Source organism: Ichthyophthirius multifiliis (assembly GCF_000220395.1).
Source record: "Ichthyophthirius multifiliis unplaced genomic scaffold scaff_1120509250956, whole genome shotgun sequence".
NCBI lineage: Eukaryota > Ciliophora > Oligohymenophorea > Hymenostomatida > Ichthyophthirius > Ichthyophthirius multifiliis.
The window spans coordinates 60026-86532 of record NW_004086341.1 but is presented as its reverse complement, the minus strand read 5'-3'; the positions used below and the strand labels follow the sequence as shown (position 1 = coordinate 86532).

Sequence of the window (26507 nt, the reverse complement as noted above, 5' to 3'; positions counted from 1 at the left end):
ATATAAAGTAAAAATATTTATTAAAATAAATATAATAATATACGATTATATTAATATAAAAATATAAATTTATAAAATTATAAATATTAATAAAATATTTATTCAATATACTATTATAATAAAAAGAAATAATTTTAATTTTAATTTTAATTTTAATTTATATTTATATTTTTAAATTAAAATAAATTAAATTAATATAATAAATAAATAATAATCAAATATTTTAATTTAAAAAACTAAATTATAAAATAATCTTTGTATATTATTAAATTATAATTATTATAATTAATATATTCATATATCTTTTTTCAAATATTTATTATTATTTTATATTAAATGTAAAATTATATTTTAAATTTATATTTATATATTAACATACTAATATTATTATTTTTTTATAAATATTTTAGATAATATTCAAATTAATTATATATTTCATAATTATTTTTTTATCATTATGATTTGTTAAATTTTTATTTTTTTCTTATTTATATATTTTTAAATAATATTCTATTAATTTAATATATTTTTTATTTTTATTTTCATTTTTTTTAAAATTATAATTTTATATAATTTTTTTTTATATAATTTTAATTAAAAAAATATATGATATTTTTTTTAATTATAAAAATTCTGTTTTTTTGTTTAAAAATAATAAAAAGAATATGGGTGCATTATTTAATGTTATATATTCAAATTTAATACTTATGTTTTATGCATCTTCAGCTAATGCAGGATTGGGAATTATAAGTTAAATATTTGATTAAAAAGAATATTTGAATTTAGGAAATACATCTTTATTTATAATATATTTTACTTCTATGATAAATAGCATATTAGCTCCTATGTATATTAAAAAATTTTCTTGGAATTATGTATTTACTTTAAGTTCCTTAGGTTATATATTTTTTTTATGTTAAGGTATTTTGGTTTGTAGCTGTAAAACTAAAACATAATATTTTTATTGTAGTACTCCTATTATGTATGTTATTATTGTTATAGGATCTACTATTTGTGGCTTATTAGCATCTATATTATATTTAGCATAAAATTAATATTTGTCAGAAAATACATAAGATAATAATAAAAGCTTATATTTTGGAATTGGCTGGTCATTATTGTAATCTTCATATATAATAGGAAATATTTACTCAGCTTTTTTAATATAACCTTTAGGATAATATAATTATTTTATCTTAATGACAGCAGTTAGTGGAGTTTCAGCAATTTTTTTTATTTTTATAAAATCGCCACCTATTTAAAGTTAATTATTGGTTAAAACTTAGAATGATTTTGATTAAGAAAGAGTAATAACTAATGATCAGACTTTTATCGTTGAATAATTTTATTAATTAGAATTAAAAGTTTAAATTAAAAGTATGATATAATTAATAAAAACAAAATAAATTAGACCTTTACTTTTTTATATGTTTTCTAGTGGAATTATTTTATCATTTGGAATGAGTGTTTTGAATAGAATTGTTAAAGAAACTCTTCCTTAAAATGAATCTGATGAATATATTAACAAAAAGACTTTTCTTGTTATGATTACTTTAGGTGTTTTTGAAGTTATTGGAGGGTTAATAGTTACTCCATTGGCTGATAAATATAATAAAAAAAATATAGCCTTATTAACTAATATATTATATCTTTGTGCAATCGTTTCTACTATAATTACTCATTATTAAGGCAGTTATACTCTTTGTTTTATTACTGGAGCTTTATGGGGAATGACTGATTGTACAACTTAAAGTATGAATTGTAATTTACTTTCAACTATTTATGATAATGATGTCAGAGTTTTTGGAATATGGAATGTTTTTTAAAATATTGGTAGTTTACTTGGAATGATTTTTTCTATTATTTTTAAATAAATTAATATTGTTTATTACCTTTTGATAATTTTATTAAATTAAATTATAACTAATATGATGATTTCGTAAATAAAATTAAAAAAAAGTAAATAATGAGTTGAGAAATTCAAAACTAAATTAAGATTAAAGAAATATTAAAGCAACATATTAGTTGAGAAAAATTATTGATTAAATATATAAATTTTATTTTATTATTTTGTATTTTGAATTTTTTTATAATTCAAATATTTATATTTTGAAATTTTTTAATTAATATATTATATTTATTATATTTATATATTTTTTTTTTTTTTTATTATATTATTAAAATTATAATTTTAAATTATTAAATGTTAATAAATATGTTATTAAAAAGGCAATATTAATTTAAAATTTTTGATTTCTATTATAAAATAAATTTATTTTTGTAAAATTATATTATTTAATTTTATTTATAAAACAAAATAAAAATATATTTTATTTTTCAAGCCAGTTTAAAATTAGTTTGTGAAAGCCATTTATCTTTTTAACAATCTCTAAATTAATAATTATGATAAAAATTAATTTTTGTTCCTTTGTTAAAATCTGATTATTTCTTATATACATTATTCACATTATATTAAGTTTATCCGACCCTAAAATCCTTTTCTCCAATAATTTTTTTATTTTTTTCTTTTTATTCTTTTATGTAAATTTCTTCTTAAGAAACATACGGAGTATTAACAAAAAGCTATTTCTAAATAAATAGATATATAAATTTATACATATATAATCATAAAAAAAAAATACAAATTCTCCAAAATATTTTCCTTTAGCAGTACAACTTTTTACAAGTCCTTAATTCCTTGAATTATGTAATTTAGTTTTAATTTTATTTTAAATTTTTTTGGGCTATTATTTTTTGATTAATGATTATTAGAAAGATAACCAGGTACCCACATTTTACTATAATCGATTAAATCATAAGGAATATTAGGATGTAATTATCTTCTAATACCTCCTGTAGTAAATAATTAATCGGGATTAATTCTACTTTATCTGCAATAGGAACCTCTTTTATTAGATTGTCGTCTAAATTCTAAATTTTAATTATTTTCTGTTTTCATATTTTTTCCTGTTTGCTCATCATTATTTATATTTGTATTATTAATCTCTATTATATTGTTTTAATTTGATTAATTAATTATATCAGATGCTGGTTCTGAAATTTAATCATTGGGATTATAATCAGTTGTATATTATTGAATTTTAATATTTGGATTCTCTTTCATTTTTAACTTTTTGCTATTTACTGAATTATGGTAAACATATTAAGGAACTTTTTACTTTTTAGCAGAAAATCCTACATGTAAAAAAACATCACTTTTATAATATTTTTATTCAGCTTTTTTATTTATTAATTTTATACACGTTATATATATAAATAAAATAGAATACCTGAATCAATTTATGCAAAACCTATTTGTTAAGTTCTTTTATTTAAAAGCACAAGAGCTGTTCTTTTTTATTTTTCTTTTTATCTTCTTAATATTTCTTCAACTGTAGACTCTTTGGCTTAGTAAGTATAAGAAGAAATACTAGGATATATATTTGATTATTAAGATTTTATTTTTCTTAAAGTATTCCATATAAAATTTATTAAACTTTACGTAGTATTAGGATATTTGGTATATATACCAAATAGTACACCTAAAGTATTCTCCATCTCAATAACAATAGGGCCCCTATCAGAATCTGCTAATACTTTGAAATGCTTATGAGGATTAATAAATGAAAATGTATGAATATCCCAACTATTTTTTAACGGAATTATAAATTCATCATCCATTCCTTAAAATGCCCAATGGTGCATGTACATTTTTTTTATTACACACATACATTCATCATTTCTTGATTTATACAAAGTATATTTTTCCTTATGTTAAGTATTTGCTTTATATACAGGAGCTTTTACTATGAATTTGCCAATAGATTAAAATTCTTGTGCAGAACGTCTATAATGTAAACCACAATTACCTTTTGGAATCCATTCATTCGTTTCATAATTGAAACCATATAAATCACCTGTTGTATTATCTAAATAATAATCATTTGGCTATATATTTTTCAAATCCTTTTTATTATTATTATTATTATTATTATTTTAAAAAATTTACCTTATTCATAATATGGATTTCACTTAATTTTCCACCGTTATCACCTCCATTTACTATTTATATGTTTTTTTCTATGTTAGATGCACATAAAAATATTAAAGCTTACATAGCCCAAGATGATGTATATAAATATTTTTTTACTTTTAAACACATTCTAAGAAGAGTAAGAATCTTTTTATTTTTATATTATTTTTATTTAAAGCAAAAAAAAAATTGTAACTAATATTACTTTTCGCATTTATATTGACCAAGGTCTAACATTTGCATCCCCTATTATAAATATCATATCTAGTTAGTCAAAATTATTTGCTGCTTCTTTTTTTAAATATGAGCTTTCTATTTCATACAAGTAATCATCTAAATTATTTTTATCTCTAATAAAAAATTCAGTTTCAGTGTCAACTAATTCTTTTTATTCTGTCATAACCTAAAAATTTTTTTTAAAAAAATAAAATTTAAAATATATTATTTATGATTAAAATAAAGGTATTTTACCTTCATAATTAAATAATGAAAATCGGCAAATTTTTTTAGTCCAGATTTATTGCTGCAATATCCATTTACTATTAAAATTCGCATTTAAAAAATATAGACAATATATTTTAAATAAACAAAAATAATAATATTGTATTTGAAATTTAATATTTTTTTTATAAAATTAAAAAAATTTTATAATAAAATTTTTTTTTTATATAATATACTTTTCAAAAAAAATTAAATTAATTTTTATATTTATGTTGTATATTTAAGAATATTTAAATAAATTTACGGATTTACCGATAAATTTTGAACCTTATTTGAATAAACTAAAAAGTTTAGAAAATTAAATCAATGTAAATAGTTTTAAATTACAAGAAATGCAAGAAGAACATTTAAATAATATAAAATAAGGAACTGAAAAAGTAATTGATTATAAAAAAATGAAATAAAAAAAAGATCTGATTGATTAAATACAAGGTGAATTAGAATATTTAATATAAGAAAAAATAAAATTAGTTGATTAAATGGATTTAATTGTTAATCAACATATTAGTGTAGTAAATAAAGAATTTAAATAAATAGAAATATAATAAAAATAAAATTAAGATAAATAAGCTTAAATAAATAATAATAGTTAATATTAGTAAAATATAGTAAAAAAATAAATCAAAATTGATCAGAAAAGCAAAGAAAAAATGCAAAAATAATAAAAAAATGTTTAAAAAACAAAAGAAATAATATATTGTATATGTAGAAGACCATTTTACGGATAAATGTATAAAATTAAAAAAAAAATATAATAAATAAATAAATAAATAAATAAATAAATATATATATATATATTTTTTATTTAAATATATTTCTATATATATATATATATATTTAATTTCTATATTTAAATACATAATTATATAATAAATATAAAAATTTTTAAAAATATATATATTTTTTTTCAATACATATCATTTTTATTATTTAAAATATTTTATATTTTGGATGTTTTATTATATATTTTTGTTTAATTCTTTAAATTTTTCTATCTTTTTTTTTATTGTTTTATATATATAAAATTTCTTTATATATATATTTTCAATAAAATAATTTATTAAGGGTTGGTTGTGATGGTTAAAATTGTGATAAAGAATGGTTTCATTATGAATGTGTTGGTCTTTAAGAAGCTCCTGAAGGTATATGGTTTTGTCCTGATTGTTTAAGAAAACAAAAAAAATATTTTATTCTTTGATAAATTAATAATTTTTATTTATTTATTATATATATATTATTTTATTTAAATTTGATAAAATTTTTTTTTTAATAATTATTTTATAAAAAAATATTAAATATATTAATATAGTATTAATTTTAAATAAATTAAATTTCAATTATCCCAATATACTTTGCCTGTAATAATATTATAAAAATCATCAATAGTAACATATCCATCATCATCCAAATCTGCTTTTTTAAACATTTTCAAAAGTTCATCATCAGTCATTTCTTCTCCAAGATCAACAGAAATTTATTTTAATTCATTAACAGAAACTCTGTTATTTTTTTTCAAATCAAACATGTTAAAAACTTTCTAAACTTCTTTTTTGGAATCTTTATCTGATATTTTACTTGTAGAAATTTTTAAAAACTCTTCGAATTCCATTCCTCGACTATAATCATTTTCTAACTCAGATAAAATATTATTAATTATTTTTTTATTTCCTTTAAATTCTAAATTTTCAAAAACAACTCTTAATTCTGATGGATTTATTTTTCCTGAACCATCTTCATCAAATAAATCGAATGCTTATTTTAATTCTTTTATTTCGTCCTCTAGTAAACCTATCCTTTCATAATCTTTTGCGTTAAATTAAGTTTTTAGTATTTATTATTTTGATTTCATTTAATATTTTAAATAATTTTTAAATAACTAAAAAATAAAATATTGCTTATAAATTAATAATATATTTATATATATGAATTAAATATATATTATATTATAATTAAATAAAAATTCTATAGATATTTATTAAATAAGTTTTTTTATCATAATTTTATAATTAAAAATGTAAAAAAAATTTTAAATATGAATATATAAAACCTTTATTTAAAATAAAAAAAAAAAGGAAAATGAGAAAAAAAAATTAAAATTAAAAAAATTCTGTCTTCTCAGGATTCCGATAATTCTTACCGACTTAAAATTTTTAAAAAATTATCTTAAAACTGTAAATTGTTTGATAAATTTCCTTTTATAAAAAAAGCAATAATTCTATTAAAACAACTGCTATTCTTCTCAAAAAGAAAACAAAAAATCACCTTAACTAATATAAACAAATTAAAATGATAATCTGCTGTTTCTAACAATAAGGATTTTTTAAATATGGAAACTAATGTAAATACCTGCACTTCATGCTCAAATAAAAAATTAATCTTAATAAAAATTTCTATAATTAATAATAATAAAAACTAAGAACATTAATATAACTACAAAAATTAAACAAAAAAGGAAAAATAGACAAAATATTGTAAATATAGTAGATATAGATATAAACTAATAGGATATTGTAAATATAAAAAAAAAAAATTATCAGTATAGATTCACATAAAACTATTATGATAAAAGATATTCAAGAAAAAGTAAAATTAAGGTATAAAAAATAAATTTCCAGGTAAATTTTAAAAAATATATATAATAGAAAAAGCAAAAAAATAATTTAAGAAAAAAATATAAAAAAAAGAAAATAAATAGATAACGATTAAAAATAATATAAATTAGAAAAAAAAAATTTATAATTATGTAAATAAATATATATAAATATATATATATATATATATATATATATATATATAGTTATACATATATATATACATATATTTATAAATATATATTCTTCAATTTTTTTTAATTGATTAAGAATTATTTTAATTTTTTATAATATATTTCTAATTTTTTTGTCTTATTTTTTTTTTTATTTTTTTCTGCTATCAATTTTTCTTTATTTTCTAGTTATTTATATTTTGATTTTTATTTTTATTTTCTAATATCTATTTTTTTTTATATTATTTTAAATGTTTTTTTTTTTACATATTTTAATTTATATTTTTCTTACTTTTTATGAAATATTATGATATAATATAAAATTTAATATTATTATTTGGCATAAATTTATTAAATAATTTTAAAAATAATAATCTTTTATTATTTACCATTAAATCCTTATTCATAATTTTTTTTCATTAGTTTCTATTTATCTATGTTTATAGTTCTTTTTCTATTTAAATTAACAACAGAACAACAGATTTTTTTAATATAATATATTACTATTCTTTAGTTAAAATTTTCGATAGCAATTAAGATATAAACTTTGCTCTGTCAATCCATTCAAAGAAGTATTTCTATTTTTATATATAAAGTGATAAATTATAAATTTAATTTATTATATTTGAATTTAAGTTATTTATTAAATACTTTGGCTTAAATTTTAATCTTTTATTAGCCCTATCTATTTTAAATTGGTTATGTATTATTTTTTTAGAATAAATTAAAAATATAAAAGATCAATAAAAAAAAAATATTGAAAATGAAAAACTTATTATTATTAAATTTTTTTATTTATATAAAAATTATTATATAAAGAAAATATTTTGTAATATATAAATATAAAAATTAAATATTTATTTTTTCATAATTTATTCAAAAACATATTAATATATTATTTGTTTATTTCATAAATCTTTTACATTTTATTATGAAAAATAATAGATTTAGACAATCAGTTAAAAGTTTTGAATATTTGACTAAATAAAAAAATAAAATTAAAGATAATTATTTTCAAAAGAAAGAATTTATTTTAAATTAAATAAATCCAACCCTCAGAAATGCAAAACCTTCTACTTTTTAAATTTTTTCCTTGGGATTATTTATTTCAGCAGCTATTATTTATAAATCATTATGTAAATAAAAAATTTTATCCAAGTTTTTATATAAAAAATAAATAAAAAAGATTCATTTTGAAGAATATTAAAAAAGAATTAAAATATTTTTTCTTTTTATAAAAAATGGTTAATAAAATAAGATTTTATATACTCTTAATTTTTATTTTATATGTTTAAAGCAAAAGATAAATAAATATATATAAAATTATTATATTTTTGTATTTTTTGTTATTGGAATTAAACTATTTATTTATTCATTATTTTTTATAATTTTTTTTGGATTTTTATTTCATTCTTTCTTAAATTTTTTATTGTAAATTTTATATTTATTCAATTATTTATCCATCTGCATAATCATACAATTCTTTTATTTCATCTTCATTAAGGTCTAAAAAATAAATATTATATATATATATTTATTAAAATATTTTTTTTTATTTGCCTTCTATTAATTCTTAGGCTGTATTTTTTAAATATTCTTAATTAAAAGTTCCATCTTCATTAATAAGGTCTTATAAAGTGTTGTCACTAATATCAAATTCATCAAAGTCTAAATTTTCAAGGTCAATATCTTTAACGTCTATTTTCATATCTTAAATATTATATTTCAAAGAATCATTTATAAATTATTTTAATTCTTGCTAATCAATATTTTCTAAATCTTTTTATTATTATTATTATTATTTATATAGAAAGAAAAAATATTTAAATAAAATTTATGAAATAATTTAACCTTTAAATTTTTCATATAATTAATTTAAGGATTTATAACTATTATAATGTTTATTTTATTATGACTTATGTTGTTTGTTTTCTTACTTTTAATAATCTTAAGTAATTTTATATATTTTTTAATCATTTGAATATTTTAATCCTTTTAAATCTTTTGTATCTTCTAAATTTTTTTAATTATGTTTTGGTTATAAATTATCAGTATATTTATCTTATTATATTGAAACATCTTAATCTATTAATTTTATTTTTTATTTTATTTTAAATTAAATTTTAATTTTATTTACATTATTTATTTATATCTTAATTATTTTATAGTTTTTCATCAACTTAAGTATTTTTATTTTAATTTTATAAAGGTTATTATTAACTATTTTATTTATCTACTTTATTAATTTTATCTTAATTAGTTTTTTAATATTATACATTAATCTCATTTTAATCATTCTTTTAGATTTTTTTTTTTTAAAAAAAAAATATTTATAATAAAAATAAATAATAATAATAATAATAATAATAATAATAATAATAATAAATAATAATAAATATATATATATATATATATTTATATATATATATATATTATTTTAAATGCAAACTTAAATAATATCCTTTTTTTCTTTATTTTCTTATTGTTATATTTCAGGTTTAACAGTTGTTAATTAAATAGTAAGTTTTTCGTTATCATCAGCTTTGAATGTATATTAAGTATTCTTGATTTTTTCTATTTAGTCTTTAAAATTAGAAGTATACATTCCCAGGTTTTTAAGAAAATTTTTTAAATCATTTAAATTAATATATTTTATGTTTGAATTTTTATTATTATTTTGATCTTTATTATCGTTCAAAAATTATTTCAGTAATTAATTAAATATTTTAACATTTTATTCTTGAGCAGATTTTTAAATTTTTAAATCGAGAATTTGTTTATCTAAATCTTCCTTTTTTATAGAAAAAATAACATTATCTAAATCAATATTTGAGCTAAAAGAAATTTTATTTATACATTAAGAAGATGCTTCGAATTCTGTTTTTATAAAACTCTGTTTATTGAGCATTTTAGTAAAAAAACTTTCCGAAAAGACCTAAGTATCATTTAAAAAGCCTTTAATTGTTGCTTATTTACCTTTATTAATTCTAATAAAAGTACTTTTAATAAATAAGCAATGAGAAAAGGAAATAATTCCTTCTAAATCTTAAGTTTAAATGAAAATTCCATAAGGATTTTATTCTAAGATATCTTATTTGGTAAATATATTTAAGTCTTTTTGATATTATTTTTTGAAATACTACTTTTCTTGGTCTTAATTTGATGATGGTAAATGAAAATTGTCAAATTTAAAAATAAAATATTCCGGATATATATCTTTTTATAAAATGAGCATATTTTAACTTGTTTTTACATTTACAGAAAGGTATTTTGTTAAATTTTATTCATTTTCGAAAATTTCAAAATCTAAAAAGAATTCCAAAAAAAGGTTTTTTTCATATTTATTATACATGAAATTCTCATCTATTATATACCTTTGTTTATCTAGAAAAAAAACATTAGGTAAAAAAGAATTAGATTGAAATGAATTTATTTTATTTTAAGCCTCCTTTTGGAATAACTATACATTTTATAATTTAAAATCTTGCAGTTATTAATCAAAATATACATCAATTGTTTTATTATTCACTATTTTACAATAGGGGCCTTCATGAGAGAAGCAAATACGATCTTAAGTCAGTTTTTATTGTTTGAATGTGTAATAGTAATAGGGGTTTGTATCGATTTTTATATCGAATTTTTTTTAAAGGAACTCTGAAGGCTCCAATAAGATTTTTGATAAGGAAATTTTATTTATTTATATTAGTAAAATTATTAGTATAAATTAAAATATCATTTTTATTTATTATTTTTTTAATTAAAAAGAAAAATATTAATTTTTTTTACTTTTATTTATATATATAGCTTTTTTTTATTTATTTTTTTCAATTGTTTCGGAATATATTTATTATTTTTTTAAACACATTGTCGTTTTTTTGCTCAAAACTTAGCTTTTCTGTTGAAAAAGAGTATACTTATAAAAATAAATATCCCATTAAAACACATGTAAATGTAATAATGTTAAATGGCATAGAAAAATCGGGTTCAGGTAATTAACAAATTACATTTGGGGCAGTTTCAAAGTCTTTAAAGCCGTCTTCAGTTTAAAAAAATACGGGAACTGCTATAATATCGTGTCCTCTTTGAGGATCATGGTTATAGTTTTCAAAAGATTTCATCATTTTAATCAATGGGATTATTATTTAGATTTCTTGTAGAGGTTAAAGGGTTGTTTGGAGAGAAAAAAGGAAACTTTGATTAACAAAATGGTCTACTTTAAGAAGATTGGGATTATCTTTTAAAATGTTACGACCGGAAAGTGAATCTATGACTTAGATTTAGTGAAAAATAGGGTAAAAATAATATTAAAGACTTTCATAAGTAGAAATTTTAAGATTTTTTTAGGATAAATTTTTAATTTTATGTACTAATGTGTCCTTATGTGAAAACCACTTTTCTTTCATAAATCTTAAATTTTTTATTATTTTAAATTATTTAATTTAAGTTTATATTTCTTGATTTTTATTTAATATTAAATTTTCAAAATCTTTAAAAGGAATTTCATTTTAATATTATTCAATATTAAAAAAGATAGAATTTCCCTTAAAAAAATATAATAAAAATAGAATTAAAAATATGTTTTGATAAGTTTATAAGTAAAATAATATAAAAAAAAAAACTAAAAAAAAATAATAAATATTTATATAATATATATATATATATATATATATTTATATATATAAATATTTATATTTTTATATAATTATACGTATTTAATTTAAGATGATTAAATTAATGGACATATTTTTAATTTCTTATTTAAAGATATTGAATAATTAGCTATTTCATTTTTTAAAACAGCAAAAATTTATAATAGAAAATTTACTTTTTTATTATCATCTTATATTTTTATTTCTAAATTTATACCTACATATCGGCTTTTAAATATATTAGTTTCTTCTAAAATATCGAAAATTCCCTTTTTTCCACTACATGGTAAATATTTTTTCAATTTTTTAATATTGTCGCTACAAATGAATTCTGTTGGATCTTAAGCATATAATATATTTTCCTCTCCGGTATGAAAATAGTTTGTTGATTTTAAATGCTTTACAGTAAATTTAAACATTTCGCTTAATGTTTAAATACTAGCTTCGTATACTACGTTTTTATTCGGGTCTTATATTATTACTTCGACACCATTTTCTGGAAATTTATAATTGAAATTACCTAATAGATTATTGAAAGAACCTAATGCAGCTTTTATCTTAAAATCTCTAGTATTTGATTATACTAAATTGTCTAAATGTGTTCTTGAAAATATGTAATTGTCGGATATTAATGAGTCAAGATTTATCTAATGTGAATAGTTTGATTCGAATATTAATAAAGTTAAATTTGGATTTGTTGTGGGTTCGAATGTTAAAGATTCTTAGATATTTGAAGTACAGTTTGTTATTGATAAAAGTAAAATAAATATTGATATTTTATTAAAGATATTTTTCATGTTTTTTTTTTTGTTTTTATTCAAAGATTTTATAATATTATATATATATATTTTTTTTTTATAAAAATATAAAAAACTTTTTTATCTTTATTTTGACAAAAAAAATTAAATTAAAATTTTTAATGTTTATTTTTTTGATTATTATAATATATTTTTTTTTATTATTATTTTTAATAAAAAATTAGGCAATATTATATATATTAAATTTAAGGAAAATATCAAAATTAAGTTTGCTTTTCATCCTTTAGTTTAATATATTTCCGTTTGATCATTTTCAGAATAAAGAAGTCTATTTCCTTACAAAAATCTATCAAAATCAACTAATTTCCAATCATTATGGATTCTATAAAGTTTTAACCTTATATATATTTTTTTTTTTATTTTTTATTTTTTTTTTTTTTTAAATAAAACCATTCAAGGTAAGTAGTTTTTAAAGTAGAAAATTTAGGGGGATTTCTAAGTTAGTTTTCAAAAACGGCTGTATGAATATAAGTTTCTGGTTTTTCCGAAACTATATTTCCATTAGAATCTTCAATTTAAACAATATATTTATTATAACTTTTGACATGAACCCTTAGTATTAATTTATTATTTTCATCTCTAATCATTTTAGGGTCTAAAATATCATTTTATTCTAATTCTTGAGGGTCAAAATCTTTCAAAGTAAACATAAGAATGCCTTTTTCTTCTAAATCTCTATTAATATCATAATCTTCAACGTTTTAATTATAAGCACGGTTTGAATTAAGGCCTATTATATGGGTAGTTTCGAAAATAGAAATTTCCTTTTTTTTAGAAAGTAAAGCAGAGTCTTCTTCTTTAAAGTGGACTTTATATCCATTGTTTTTTAATATTTCTAATGATTATTTAACTTTTAGGAAAAAATTTAATTCCATATAAGGAAATTCCTCATCATTGTTTGATTGTAAACCTTTCATAAACCACACCATTCTTCTATTTAAATTTTTTAAAAATTCTTCATATATTTCAGGTGGGCTGTTTTTAATAATCATATTATCGTGTTCTTTTTACTTTTTTATTTTTTATTTTAAAAATATATAAAAATATTATAATTATTTACTATAGGAAGAAAATCAGGCATTCCTCTAAAATTATACGGAAACTTGACTTCTTTAAAAGACTTAATTTTAATATTTTTGAATTAATTGCAATAATCATCTAGTGTAAATAATTCTATTAATTTTTTATAATTTTTGCAAATTTTTTATTTAATTAAATATCTAAATAATTTACTTTTTATTATTTATTATTACTACTTTCTTGTTAATGTTCTAATACTTATTTGGCAGCTGTTTAGAAAAATCTTTTCAATTTCATTTATTTTATTTTTAATATATAAAAGATATTTTGTATTTATATTAATTTTATATTATATTTTTTATATAAATTAATTAGTAAAAATTATATCATATATAAATATTATAATAACATAAAATTAAAAAAAATATATTAAAAGAATATATAAATAAAAATAAAATATAAAATTATGATATAAATAAATATATTAACAAATATATATATATATATATATATATAAATATATATATATATATATATTTAAATATTAATGTTATAAAATAAAATTTATATATTTTCTAATAGTAAATATAAATATTAATTTATCAATATAATAATTAACTTAGTATATATTCTGCTTTTTAACTAACTATTTTGTTTATACTAATAGTTGTAATAATATATACTATATTTTTGATTTAATTTCTTAATTCAATATTAATTACACTTTGAAAAATATTTTAAGCATTATCTAAAAATGTTAATACAAGAGTCATACAATATTATTATTAAATATTAATATATTCTAAAAAGTCTACACAATTTTTGAAAAATTAATAATCAAATTAAGTAGTTAAATAAAAATTTTAAATTGTCAAAATAATATTATTTTACTATTCTATTATTAAATATGGAAATTCTCGAATATATTTAAGTTGATCTAAAAATACTTATTGATTATATTTTTTAAGCCATAACTTAGTTTAATTAATGTTTTATTCTATTTAATTATTCCCAATATAGGACATTTACATTATAAAAAATTAAGATTAATTATTTTAATGTTATTCTTTATACTAAATATTTGCTTACTATAATAATTTTAAACAGTTTTATATTAAAGAATTTATATTTATTAAAAGTATATTTTATAGTTTTTAATTATTTTGAATTTTAATTAATTAAAACTTAATGGATTCGTTAAATAAATTTATTATACTTACATTATTATTAGTGAATGGGTTTTAAGTTTGTTCCAGTATTTTACAATAATAATCAAAGGCATATTAACAAACTTTTTCATTTTAATCGTCAAAAAAAGAACAAATGTAAGGTAATATATTCTCAAAAACTAAATTATCGTTAATGTATAAGGAAAAAATGTATAGTAATTCTAAACCTAGCAATTTATTTTAGACATATTTAACGTTTCGAATGTTTGAGCAAATTAAATTAGCTATGAGAATAAGTTCATCGGAAATTAAAGCTTTGTCTTTTTATTAAATTTTAGAATTTTTTTATTTTTCGATTTCTTTTAAAATTAAATAGGATTTTTAACATTAGTTTGTTTTCTCAATGTTTACATATAATTAATGATTTTGATTTAATTAAGATATATGTTAATAAAAATTATTAATATTATTATTATTATTATTATTATTATTATTATTATTATTATTATTATAATTTAAATTATTTATATTATTTAAATTATTTATATTATTTGGATATTAGTATTTTGTTATTTTTTCTAAGGATAAATCATTTTTATATTCTTTAAAATTTTATACATAATTTATAAAAAGATTAAAGAAATCCCTATATTTTAAAGGAATAAAATTGAGTATTTTTTATTAATTTCCTAAAGGTATAAAAATTCCCATAATTGAATTTAACAGATGCAAAATAACTTCAATTCTATCATCTGGAATACACTCATTTTATTATACGAATTTTATGAAGTCTTGGCTTTCTAAAAATGAATATAAATAAAACGTATATAAATATTTTTCTTTGTCCTCTTTTAATACTTCAGATAAAAAATAGTTTATTATAAAATCTATATTTGGTCTTTTTCTTTACGGTTATCTTTGTTTTAATAAAATTATTTGCTCTACTAAATAACTTAAAGTTAATAAAGGTATTTTACATATATTTTCAGCTGGATCATATTTTTTTCAATAAATTCTTGTAATTCTTTAAACTAAAGAGATATTTTTTCCCGTTTTCTTAAAATAGTTCATATATTACACATCCCAAACTAAAAATGTCCATTTATTTTAGAATTTCGATATCTGAGACATTTTATATTTAAGATTCATATATAGATTGATTATGAAAAATGATTTTCTCAGGTGCAAAACAGCAATTTTTTTAGATATTATTATAAAATAAATGTAATAATGAATGTAAATTTTCAATATGTATAAATTTAGGTTTAAAATAGGCAATATCAGATAAAAAAACATGATTAGAAGTATTTAATAAAATATTAGAAGATTTAATTTAGCCATGAAATTAATTATTTTTATGAATATGCTATATGGCCAACATAGTTTAGAATAAAATAAATATTTTTTAGCAATTATTTAAAGAATTCAATTAATTTAATTTATCACGCAAAGTAGTATGGAATTATTATCTTGATAATATTAAATATTCCTCACAACTAGTTATTATTAATGTTTTTGCAATATTTGGGTGTGTTGGGAGTTATTATTAATCTATGGATGGTTTATATAATAAATAATCAATTTTTTTTAGTTCTTCGTTTATTTCTTCAGAATATTATTTTATTTTTAATATCATGAAAAATCCACTATTTTATAATTAATATGACTGGGTCTTTTAAAGCTTATTTTCAATAAATTAACGGGTATACTATAAGTTTAAATTTTATTTTAGCCATTGTTCTGGAGTGTAGGTTTTAGGCTTTTCTTTTTAGTTTGATAAACCCATAGATATTTTTGTTTAGTTTATTATATATATATTTATATTATATTATATATATTTAATTTTTTAATATTATTTTATGTATATTTAATATTTTTAAGGTTTTTCTTTTTATATATTTTTCTTAGAATAAAATAATTTAAGGTTTTTTGATTGTTTGTGAAATAATAATATATAATATATAGTTATTAAAAATTTTGTAAATTATATAAAATATTAATTATATTGTAAAATATAAATATATTAATAATATAATCAATTAAATCTATTTTTTAATTTCTAGAAATATTGCATTTAAGAAAAATCAATTTTCCAAGTGTCAGGAGCAAAAACTGCAAAAGTAACACCTAAAAGAGATCCATATATACCAAATCTAAGCATATTTTTTAATTTAAGATGCCTGACTCTTTTTTAAAATCTCCAGTATTTATTATAAATTGCTTTAGGTAAACCAACACCTACACTTCCAATTACAAATCCTTTAAGAGAATAATCATATATTTATTCTTTAATTTATTAAATTTTTTAATTTAAAAGTGCTTTTTTTCTTTCTCTTACTGATAAATGGTTCATTTCAGTAATTTTTTCTGAATTTTAATTATCTAATTATTAATAAATTTATTTATAAGAAAATTATTTTTAGTAATTATTTTCCATTTTTTTGTTTAATTAAAAAAAAACTTTGGATTTAATTTTAAATCAATTATTTTTATTTTATTAATTTCTTTTTTTTTATTAAAAAAAATAAAAGAAAATTAATAATTAAATTAAAATTAAAATCCATATAAGTATTTCATATATATTTCATTTTTTTTTATATATATAAATAAAAGAAATTTAGACAAAGTCTTTTTTATATAACAATTATTATAAATAATAAGTACTTGATTATTTTATAAAATACAATATAATCTTCACTAGAAGATAAATAAATAAAAAATAAACAATATTAATAAGTTTAAAAAAAATAAAATACAACTTAAGTATTATTAAATTATTAATTTATGAATAAGAAAGAAAAAAATGAGTAAATATATCAAAAAAAATATAAATTTTATTTATAAAATATAGATAAAACATCCCAAAAATTATATAAAAAAATAAATATTTGAAAATATAAATTAAGAGTCAAAAAAATAATATAGAATTATTAAGCACATATATAATAAAAAAAGTGAACTAAAATCAAATTTTCATTTAAAATATTAAATAAAGTAAAGATACTAAATCGAAAAATGAGAAAAATCATCATTTAGAAAATAAAAAATCCCAAAATATAAATTGAAAGAAAAAAAAGAATTAATATTTATATAAAATTATTATATAAAAAAGGCTACTTTATGTAATATTATTAGACTAAAATTTAATTTTTTTAAATAATGGCTTCTTTTTTTGCAGCGAAAATATAAAATTTAAAAAAATGCAAAAAGTGGATTTCATCAATTTTTTTCTTAAAAAATAGCATTTTTAGTATTCAAAAAGGTCTATATTGCTTTAATAATTATTAATAATAAGATCTTATATTAATTTAAATCGCAAGAATATTAAAAAATTAGGTAAAATTTTAAATTATAATAGTGCAAGATAGGATAAAAGTTCTTTAGTTTAAAAATAAATAAATAAATAAATACATTTGTTTAGAAAAAGATAAATAAAATATTTTCAAATATAATAAATTTTAAATAAAAATTTCCTATTAATAAAAAAGAAAATGAAATTTCGGATATATTATAATTAATATTATAAAAAGTATTTTTTATAATTATTACATCTAATAATAAAATATATATTTTTTGTTATAATAATTATTAAGTATAAGATAATTTTTAATATATTTATAATTTTAATATAGCTGGAATAACTACTCAAAAATTCTAAAAAGTAATAATTTATTTTTATTTAAATAAAATATTTTTATTTTTGTTTATAATTATTATTCATTTTAATATTATCACAAAAATAAAAAATATAAAATTATAAAATATATAAAATATATATTATATGTAAAAATATAAAAAAACGAAATATATTAATTTTATATATAGATATATATTACAAAAATTAATTTAATATTTGTTTTTTTTTTTATGATTAATATTTTACGTTTTTTATTTTTTATTTATTTAACTATATTATTTATTTTTTTACAAACAAATAAAAAAACAAAACATTAAAATTAAAATAAAAAATAAAAAAAAAAATAAGATTTATTAAAAAAAAAAAAAAATATTTAATAACATTTATCAATAAAGATTATTAAATATTAATAAAAAGTAAAAAAATAATAAAATAATCTTCACCAGTTTAAAAAAGGATCCTCGTTGCTTTTGATAGCTTTAGGTAATTCAGTAGAATCAGGATAACTTCCATAATTAGAAGTATCATTTTTGCCTTTAATAGCAGGTTTATAAATAACAGGTACTTTTTTTTAATTTAAAGCGTCCCAATCAATATCTCCAAACATTCTATGAGTTTTAATATCATTAACACCTAAAAATTAATATATGTATTATTATTATTAAAAATATAAAAAACCTCCTTTTAAGTTTCCATATCTTTTAGTTAAATCAGCAACTAAAAGATGTTTGACTAAACTTTTAGCGTTTCTATTAATTTTTTTAAATTATATTTAAAAATTGTAAATGTATAAAAAAAAGACTTATCAAAGTTTCTTGGAAATTTAACTTTTCCTTTTAATATTTTTTGATATATAGCCATTGGATCTTCATCATTAAATGGATCAATACCTTTAAATATTAAAAATAATATATATATATATATATATATATATATATATATAAATATATATTTATATTTTTATTTATATATATATTCATTTAATAAACTAATATAATAGATATACACCTGCTAACATTTCATATATTAAAATTCCTAAACACCACCAGTCTACAGGTTTTCCATGTCCTTTATTAAGTAATATTTCTGGTGCTAAATATTCAGGTGTTCCACATAGAGTATAAGTTCTTGAATCACAATATTTAGCAAAACCAAAATCTGTTAATTTTAAATAACCATCTGCTCCAATTAAAATATTTTCTGGTTTTAAATCTCGATAAATGATATTTTTTCCATGTAAATATTCAAACATAGAAACACTATATATATATTTTTTTTAATTAAAAAATTTTAAAATACACTTATGCTGCATAAAATAAAGCTTCATTATTTTCTAAGTTTCCTTTGCTTCTTAAATAGGTAAACAATTCACCTCCTTATACGTATTCTAATACAAAATAAAGATATCTATCATCTTATGAAAAACCAAGCATTTTAATCTGATTTTTTTTATAAAAGAATAATAATTTTTTAATAAAAAAAAACCATTTTTGTTTTTACTAAAAATGGATGATTTATATTTGATAAAATAGTATTTTCTGATATTATATGATCCACTTATTTTAGACGCAAAATTTCAGCCTTTTTTAGCATTTTTAAAGCAACATATTCTCCTGAAGATTTTTATTTTGCAAGCCTTACTCTTCCGAATGAACCTTTTTATTTATAAAAATCGTATTTTTATTTATTTAATTTTTTTTTATGTTTATTCTGTTTTTTTTCAAACCTGTCCCTAATGTTTATAATACTTCGAAATCGTTTAATTTTATTTATTTTGACTTGAATGTTTCCATGGTTTTTTAATTTATTTTTAAATATATATTTTTATTTATTTATTTTTTTTTACTTTTTTGGAAAATAAAAACAAAACAAAAAAATTAAATTTTAATTAACCAATTTTTTTCATAATAATTAAAAAAAATAAAATAATTAAAAGCAAAAGAAAATAATAAAAATAGTTAATTATGTAAATATGTAAATATATTTATATATATGTATATATATATATAATAATTTTTCAATATAAAAAAAAAAAATATTTAACAACGAATTAAATTTGAAAATATACAAATTAAAATATATGAATAATAATTATTTATATTCTTCTAACAATTAACATTAATAAAGCTATTTATACAATTATTTCCTAAAACAATAAAACATTTAAAGATAAAAGCCCTCTGTATCCCCAATATAAAATAAAAGACAAAACTAAAACAATTAAGAAAGTTAACCATCATCCAAACCTCGAATAAATAATTTTTTTTTTTTAAATAATTAATAAACAATAAAATCGAGTTTAAACTCACATAAATAATCATAATAATACTAAGAATTTAATACAAAAATATTAAATAATAATAGTAACTTAATAGATTTAAATCTAAACAAAAGCAATTAATAATAACATAATGTAAAAATAGATAATCTATCGAATAATAACTCTTTTATTTCCATAAATTAATAATAATAAGAACCTAAATAAAAGCCTTTTTCTTTTATAAACTATGCATTGTTATAAGATGTTTAAACTAAAGAAAATTCATTTTAAAAAAGTATTTTTTATTAAAAAAAAATAAAAAAATAAACTATTTCTTTTTTGTTAAAGTAAAAAACTTAATCAATTAATCAAGAAACAATTCTATTATTTCTTAAAATAAAGATTAATTGCTAAATTCGAATGTTAAAGATTTATAAAATCATATGAAATAAAGTTTTTAAAATAAATAAACTATTAAATAACACTACTAACCTTTTAATTAAAATGATTTTACTTCTAATGTGGAAGAATTATAATAATAAAATAATAATTATTAAATTTAAAAGTCTAACTTTAATCTTTATTTTATTATCGGAAAAGGAGGATTTGGTAAAGTATGGAAAGTCGATAATAAAAAAACAAGAAAAATGTATGCAATGAAAGAAATGTCTAAAGCCTTGTAAGATAAAAATAAAAAAAATATAAAAATAAAAAATAAAATAGAATTATAACTAAAAAATCAATAAATTCTGTTTTAAACGAAAAAAAATTACTATCTTAATTAAATCATCCGTTAATTTTTTAATTTTATTTTTTTTTAATTAAGAAAATATAATATATTTAAACAGTTTTTTAGTTAATATGCATTATTCTTTCTAAGATAGAGATAATCTTTATTTAATAATGGACTTTATGGAAGGAGGTGATCTTAGATATCATATAGCAAAATAAAAAAGGTTTACAGAAGAATAAACAAGTAAAAAGATAATATAATTATTATTATTATTATTATTATTATTATTATTATTATTATTATTATTATTATAATTGTTTTTATTATATTATTATTATTATTGTTTTTTATTATATTTATTATTATTATTTTTTAATTAAAAAATTAAAAAAGAATTTTTCGTAGTAAATATATTACTTGGATTAGAATATTTACACAAAAGAAATATAATTCATAGAGATATAAAGCCTGAAAATTTAGTTCTTGATAATTAAGGTTATGTTAAGATTACTGATTTAGGAATTGCAAGAGATTGGAATCCTGATAATTAAAATGATACTTCAGGGACTCCAGGATATATGGGTAATATTTTATATTTATAAAACAAAAAAATATATATTTTAATATGATATTTATTTTTTATCTATTTTTATCTTTTTCAAAATTAAGCACCCGAAGTAATGTGTAGATAAAATCATACATTTGCAGTTGATTATTTCGCTTTAGGAGTAATAGCATTTGAGTTTATGTAAGGAAGGGTATTTATTATATATACATTTATTTTATTTAAAATTAAATATAGAGACCTTATTTAGGAAGATCAAGATAAGAAATAAAAAATCAAATTTTAGCGAAGAAAATACAAATAAAACAAAGTGAAATTCCAAACGGATGGTCTTTAGAAGCTGCGGATTTTATAAATAAAGTTATTTTTTTTTTGTTTATTTTATTGGAAAAAAAATTAATAGATGATTGAAAGAAAACCAGCTTAAAGATTAGGAATAAATGGGCCTGAGGAAGTCAAAAATCATCCCTGGATAAAAAATTTTCCTTGGAAATAATTATATAAAAAAGAATTATTAGCTCCTTTTAAACCTGTTATTTTTATATATAAAAATTGTATATAATTAATTAAAAATCAAAATTAAAATAAATATTATTGAATAAAACATAGTCATAAAAAGATAATTTTGATTTTAAATAATAAATATCAGTTGAAGATGAATAAGAATAATAATTAATTTAATAAAACACTATCTTATTAAGAAAACCTGAAGTTTAGAGTAATAATTATTATGTTTTTATTATATTATTAATTAAAAAAAATAATAAAAAAAAGGTCTCTTTGAAGAATATGATTTAGATAATACTTAAAAGTAAGATTTTAGTTAATAAGATATTATTAGTAGAAAATAATAAAATGATAAGCCATCTTTAATTAAAAGTAATAGAATAAATTATTTAGAAAACTATAAAATTAATTGAATATTAAAAGAAAAAAATAGATAAAAAAAATAAAAAAAATTAATAAAAAGTATATTAAAAAAAGATATATATAATTATGTACAAACAATATTTATATATATTTTTTAAAAAATAAAATAAAAACAACAAAGCTCAACAACATATAAAAAAAGGCTTTTTTTATATTTTATTTTTAATAATATTTTTCATTTACTTCGTTAAAGCAATTTTATATGCGCTTTTTAGTTATTCTTATGATATTTATATTTATTATTAATTAAGGATTAACTTTACTATTTCATAATGACTCCATCTACAGGCCACTTCTAATGGATATTCTTCGAAATCATTAATTTTTGATTTAATTTCAAAATTAACATTTATATTAATAAAAAAATTTACAATCTATATAACAAATATATAACTAATTTATTAATAAAAAAATTGAATAAAAAATATACTTTTATGTTTCCATTTTTGCAAGCTAAATACAAAGCATTTTAATTATTTGAATTTTATTTATTTATAATATGTTCAGGATCAGATGTTTCTCTAATGTTTCTATTTTTATATATATTTTTTAAAAATTTAATAAAATCAAAAAAAAAAAAAATCAAAAATAAAAACTTTTTAGGGTCTTAATTTAAAATCTAAGTTATCTTATCTATATCATCAACATTACCTCTTTCGGCTGCTGTAGTAATTTCTTCAATCATTCTAACTTATTTGAGAGCATTATTAACGTTATTGTCAACCTTATTTAAACTTTCTTTATCATTAATGTTTTATATTTATTCTTTGGCTTAAAATGATTAAAGATGAAATTCTTATTATATTTATTCCTTATTATTATTTATAGTAAACATATGTATATAATTTATTTCTTTAAAATTAAAAATATACACTTGATTATATGCTCCAAACTTAATTACTTTTAAGTCTTTGTATCGATTATACTACAGTGAATACTTTTTTGGCTTTTTCTAAAGGGGATTAATTTAATTAAATTTATTTTTTTTGTTCACTTTACGTTATTAATTATTTCATTTATTATGTTAGTAAATTTTATGTAACTATAGGATGTAATAGTTATTTTCTTTTTTGTTTGTTTGAAGTTATAAATTTTTATAATTATATATTATTTACGTTTGTAGTTTATTACTATCTTAGTTTGTATTTTAGCTTTTATTTTTATCTTCTTATATTTATTATAAATCTTGTATTATTGAATTTTCAGTCTTTTTATTCATGAAAAAAATACTTTTTTTATTTTAAATAATTTATTCTTCTTCTTCTTCTTCCTATTATTTTATTTTTTGTTCGCCTATTTTTAAATTTTAATCTTCTTATTGTTCTATTTTTGTGTTTTCTATGTCTTTTATTTCTTTACATTCTAATTCTGGTGTTTAATTTTTGATTTGTTGTTATGTTTGTTAATTTTTAACTGATATTGTTTATTGACTTTATTCGGATTTTTTTTCTAAACAAAATTCTTCATACATTAAATCAGTTGATTCTTATTTTTTTTATAAATTAAAATCTTAGCTTTTTTGCATATTTAAATTTTTATATTTTTATGAATTAGTAATTTCTTATTTTTACAGATTAAAATCTTCACTTACATTTTAGCCTTTATTTTCTAATTAACTAGTTTATTAAGAGCTTTCACTTATTAATAATAAATTTAAACCTTCAGTTTCATATTCTTGATATTTAATAAAATTAAATTAATTGTCTTAATCTTCAAAATTTTATTAGATATTAATGCTTTTTGATTTATCTTATATATTTTTTTTTATTAATAATGATGAAGCTATGTTAGTATTTTAAAATTAGTTTGTATCATTTTAAGTTCTTTCTTAATTAATATCTGTTAATATTTCTTAATTATTTTTATTCTTTTAAATATCTATTATTGTTTCTAGATTTTAAATCTATTCAATTTAATGTGTTTTTTTGTTTATTGCATCTAATTATTATTTTGGATAACAAATATTTTATTCATCAGTTTATTAAAAATTTTTATTTAATAGTTTATTTTAATTTGGGGGGATGTTTTAAATTTAATATGATATATTATTCGATATAAATGAATTTTCTTATTAATTTTTATACTAAAATTTATTTTATAAGTCCATTAATAAAAGGTTTTATTAATATATAAATACTAATTTTATTGATTTTTTTCAAATAATAGTTTTATTATTTTAATATATATACAAAAAAAAATGAATTAATTTAAATATTAAATATTATATATTACTTATTAATTATTTATTTAATAAATAATTTTATTTCTATTTGTTTAAACTTTGCTAACAATTTATTAAATAAAATTTTTAAATGTTTTAATATTCAATTAAATTATAATAACAATAAATTATTAGAGATATTATAAATTAATTGTAAAAAAAAATATTAAAAATAAGAATTTTAAATATTAAATCTTTCTACTAAATTAAGTTAAAAATATAAAATTAATAAAATTAAATATTATTTTAAATACAATCAATTTTTTTTAAATATTAATATAAATAAAATCTACATATAGATATAATTATTATTATTTATTTTAATTAATATTATAATATAATAAAAATATTAAAAATTATTCTCATTTTGCTTTTTTTTTTTTTTTCTGTATTTTTTTCATAAAAACTGAATCAATAAAATAAAAAAAATGAAAGAAAATGAATACAGCTTTTTTTTTATTGATATTTAAAAAAAAAATACGGAAACAATAAAAAATACAATATGAAAAAGTAATATTACATATTAATTTTATTTTATTTTTTTAAATAAAAATAAATCAATTAAAAAATTATTTAAAAAAAACATTTAAAGTCTTTAATTAACCAGAAGTATAAAAAAATGTCGAATTAAATATATAAATAGTATAAAAAAATACTCAAGAAAAAATAAATAAACAATAATATTTTTCATTTTAAAACATAAAAATATAATAAAATGATTTTCATTTTATATATTATGAACTAACTTGTTCAAAGTTTACATGATATTAAGAATATCTAAAAGTCTTACTTAAATCCATTAATTCAAGTTTAATTTTTCTTAAATTAGATCTACAAGCATTTTAAATTATTCCATCACTTGTATCTACATCATTATCTTATGTCTTTTATTTTTATTTAAATATATATTAAAAAAATAAAAAAAGAAATAATACATGAGATATGTATTTATCCTAAAATTCTTGAGGAACATTCATATCTTATTCTTTAAAGCATTTAAATTTATAATTTTTAGATTTATTATAGTTTTCAAATTCTATTATTTCAAAATTTTCATTTAATTTAATTTTTTTAAAGGATTTTCAGAGTATAATTAATCTTCAAGAAAAGATTAATTTTTTTATTAATTTCCTTTTGGCTTTTTTTAAATGAACTTTATTTTCTTACTTTTAAATTAAGGTCTTTTTAGCAATGCTTTTAGGAAGAT

General features: G+C 16.2%; 7 protein-coding genes across 7 annotated transcripts, besides 45 other annotated features; 2 read left to right on the top strand and 5 right to left on the bottom strand. All coding sequences in view use genetic code 6, as the record gives it.

Moving 5' to 3' along the window:
* Positions 1–54: 54 nt before the first annotated feature.
* Positions 55–96: a microsatellite.
* Positions 97–128: 32 nt separating this feature from the next.
* Positions 129–175: a microsatellite.
* Positions 130–159: a microsatellite.
* Positions 176–563: 388 nt separating the features above from the next.
* Positions 564–592: a microsatellite.
* Positions 593–665: 73 nt separating this feature from the next.
* IMG5_118870 (major facilitator superfamily protein, putative) lies at positions 666–1970 on the top strand (the record flags this gene model as incomplete). The annotated part of the gene is made up of 2 exons (XM_004034489.1): positions 666–1263; positions 1357–1970. 2 exons carry the CDS (start codon positions 666–668, stop codon positions 1968–1970), a joined length of 1212 nt encoding a protein of 403 aa, XP_004034537.1.
* Positions 1971–2073: 103 nt separating this feature from the next.
* Positions 2074–2139: a microsatellite.
* Positions 2099–2155: a microsatellite.
* A 182-nt stretch (positions 2156–2337) lies between these two features.
* IMG5_118860 (hypothetical protein) lies at positions 2338–4510 on the bottom strand (the record flags this gene model as incomplete). Its single annotated transcript, XM_004034488.1, has 6 exons — positions 2338–2589; positions 2678–3290; positions 3401–3966; positions 4010–4180; positions 4239–4436; positions 4505–4510. The coding sequence occupies 6 exons, from the start codon at positions 4508–4510 to the stop codon at positions 2338–2340; spliced, it is 1806 nt and encodes a 601-aa protein (XP_004034536.1).
* Positions 3971–3996: a microsatellite.
* A 549-nt stretch (positions 4511–5059) lies between the features above and the next one.
* Positions 5060–5117: a microsatellite.
* A 164-nt stretch (positions 5118–5281) lies between these two features.
* Positions 5282–5319: a microsatellite.
* A 548-nt stretch (positions 5320–5867) lies between these two features.
* Positions 5868–6383, bottom strand: IMG5_118850 (hypothetical protein; the record flags this gene model as incomplete). Its single annotated transcript, XM_004034487.1, has 1 exon — positions 5868–6383. The coding sequence occupies one exon, from the start codon at positions 6381–6383 to the stop codon at positions 5868–5870; it is 516 nt and encodes a 171-aa protein (XP_004034535.1).
* Positions 6384–6441: 58 nt separating this feature from the next.
* Positions 6442–6490: a microsatellite.
* Positions 6491–6587: 97 nt separating this feature from the next.
* Positions 6588–6639: a microsatellite.
* Positions 6640–7285: 646 nt separating this feature from the next.
* Positions 7286–7369: a microsatellite.
* Positions 7370–7420: 51 nt separating this feature from the next.
* Positions 7421–7459: a microsatellite.
* Positions 7460–7501: 42 nt separating this feature from the next.
* Positions 7502–7574: a microsatellite.
* A 1812-nt stretch (positions 7575–9386) lies between these two features.
* Positions 9387–9433: a microsatellite.
* Positions 9397–9439: a microsatellite.
* Positions 9440–9617: 178 nt separating this feature from the next.
* Positions 9618–9686: a microsatellite.
* Positions 9631–9693: a microsatellite.
* Positions 9694–9731: a microsatellite.
* Positions 9732–11122: 1391 nt separating this feature from the next.
* Positions 11123–11785, bottom strand: IMG5_118840 (hypothetical protein; the record flags this gene model as incomplete). Its single annotated transcript, XM_004034486.1, has 1 exon — positions 11123–11785. Exon 1 carries the CDS (start codon positions 11699–11701, stop codon positions 11123–11125), a length of 579 nt encoding a protein of 192 aa, XP_004034534.1. The 5' UTR covers positions 11702–11785.
* A 110-nt stretch (positions 11786–11895) lies between these two features.
* Positions 11896–11934: a microsatellite.
* Positions 11934–11990: a microsatellite.
* A 991-nt stretch (positions 11991–12981) lies between these two features.
* IMG5_118830 (hypothetical protein) lies at positions 12982–14082 on the bottom strand (the record flags this gene model as incomplete). Its single annotated transcript, XM_004034485.1, has 4 exons — positions 12982–13102; positions 13156–13775; positions 13826–13885; positions 13999–14082. 4 exons carry the CDS (start codon positions 14080–14082, stop codon positions 12982–12984), a joined length of 885 nt encoding a protein of 294 aa, XP_004034533.1.
* Positions 13111–13146: a microsatellite.
* Positions 13113–13146: a microsatellite.
* A 36-nt stretch (positions 14083–14118) lies between the features above and the next one.
* Positions 14119–14158: a microsatellite.
* A 15-nt stretch (positions 14159–14173) lies between these two features.
* Positions 14174–14321: a microsatellite.
* Positions 14182–14246: a microsatellite.
* Positions 14204–14284: a microsatellite.
* Positions 14277–14322: a microsatellite.
* A 1088-nt stretch (positions 14323–15410) lies between these two features.
* Positions 15411–15466: a microsatellite.
* Positions 15419–15507: a microsatellite.
* A 1244-nt stretch (positions 15508–16751) lies between these two features.
* Positions 16752–16812: a microsatellite.
* Positions 16764–16830: a microsatellite.
* Positions 16767–16834: a microsatellite.
* A 94-nt stretch (positions 16835–16928) lies between these two features.
* Positions 16929–16982: a microsatellite.
* Positions 16932–16987: a microsatellite.
* Positions 16944–16979: a microsatellite.
* A 1630-nt stretch (positions 16988–18617) lies between the features above and the next one.
* Positions 18618–18654: a microsatellite.
* Positions 18655–18693: 39 nt separating this feature from the next.
* Positions 18694–18751: a microsatellite.
* Positions 18752–18972: 221 nt separating this feature from the next.
* Positions 18973–20405, bottom strand: IMG5_118820 (protein kinase domain protein). Its single transcript, XM_004034484.1, has 7 exons — positions 20318–20405; positions 20092–20246; positions 19891–20030; positions 19600–19850; positions 19394–19481; positions 19270–19340; positions 18973–19224 (listed from the first exon to the last, which is right to left on the bottom strand). Exons 1-7 carry the CDS (start codon positions 20382–20384, stop codon positions 19031–19033), a joined length of 966 nt encoding a protein of 321 aa, XP_004034532.1. The 5' UTR covers positions 20385–20405; the 3' UTR covers positions 18973–19030.
* Positions 19500–19567: a microsatellite.
* Positions 20394–20436: a microsatellite.
* A 61-nt stretch (positions 20437–20497) lies between these two features.
* Positions 20498–20546: a microsatellite.
* Positions 20547–20561: 15 nt separating this feature from the next.
* Positions 20562–20600: a microsatellite.
* Positions 20601–20616: 16 nt separating this feature from the next.
* Positions 20617–23408, top strand: IMG5_118810 (protein kinase domain protein; the record flags this gene model as incomplete). Its single annotated transcript, XM_004034483.1, has 10 exons — positions 20617–21146; positions 21200–21530; positions 21575–21643; positions 21700–21827; positions 21978–22166; positions 22254–22681; positions 22759–22867; positions 22924–22960; positions 23120–23147; positions 23331–23408. Coding segments are annotated over 10 exons (1926 nt in total), but the record flags the coding sequence as incomplete, so codon positions are not given.
* Positions 21844–21954: a microsatellite.
* A 9-nt stretch (positions 23409–23417) lies between the features above and the next one.
* Positions 23418–23494: a microsatellite.
* A 147-nt stretch (positions 23495–23641) lies between these two features.
* Positions 23642–23674: a microsatellite.
* Between the last annotated feature and the right edge of the window lie 2833 nt (positions 23675–26507).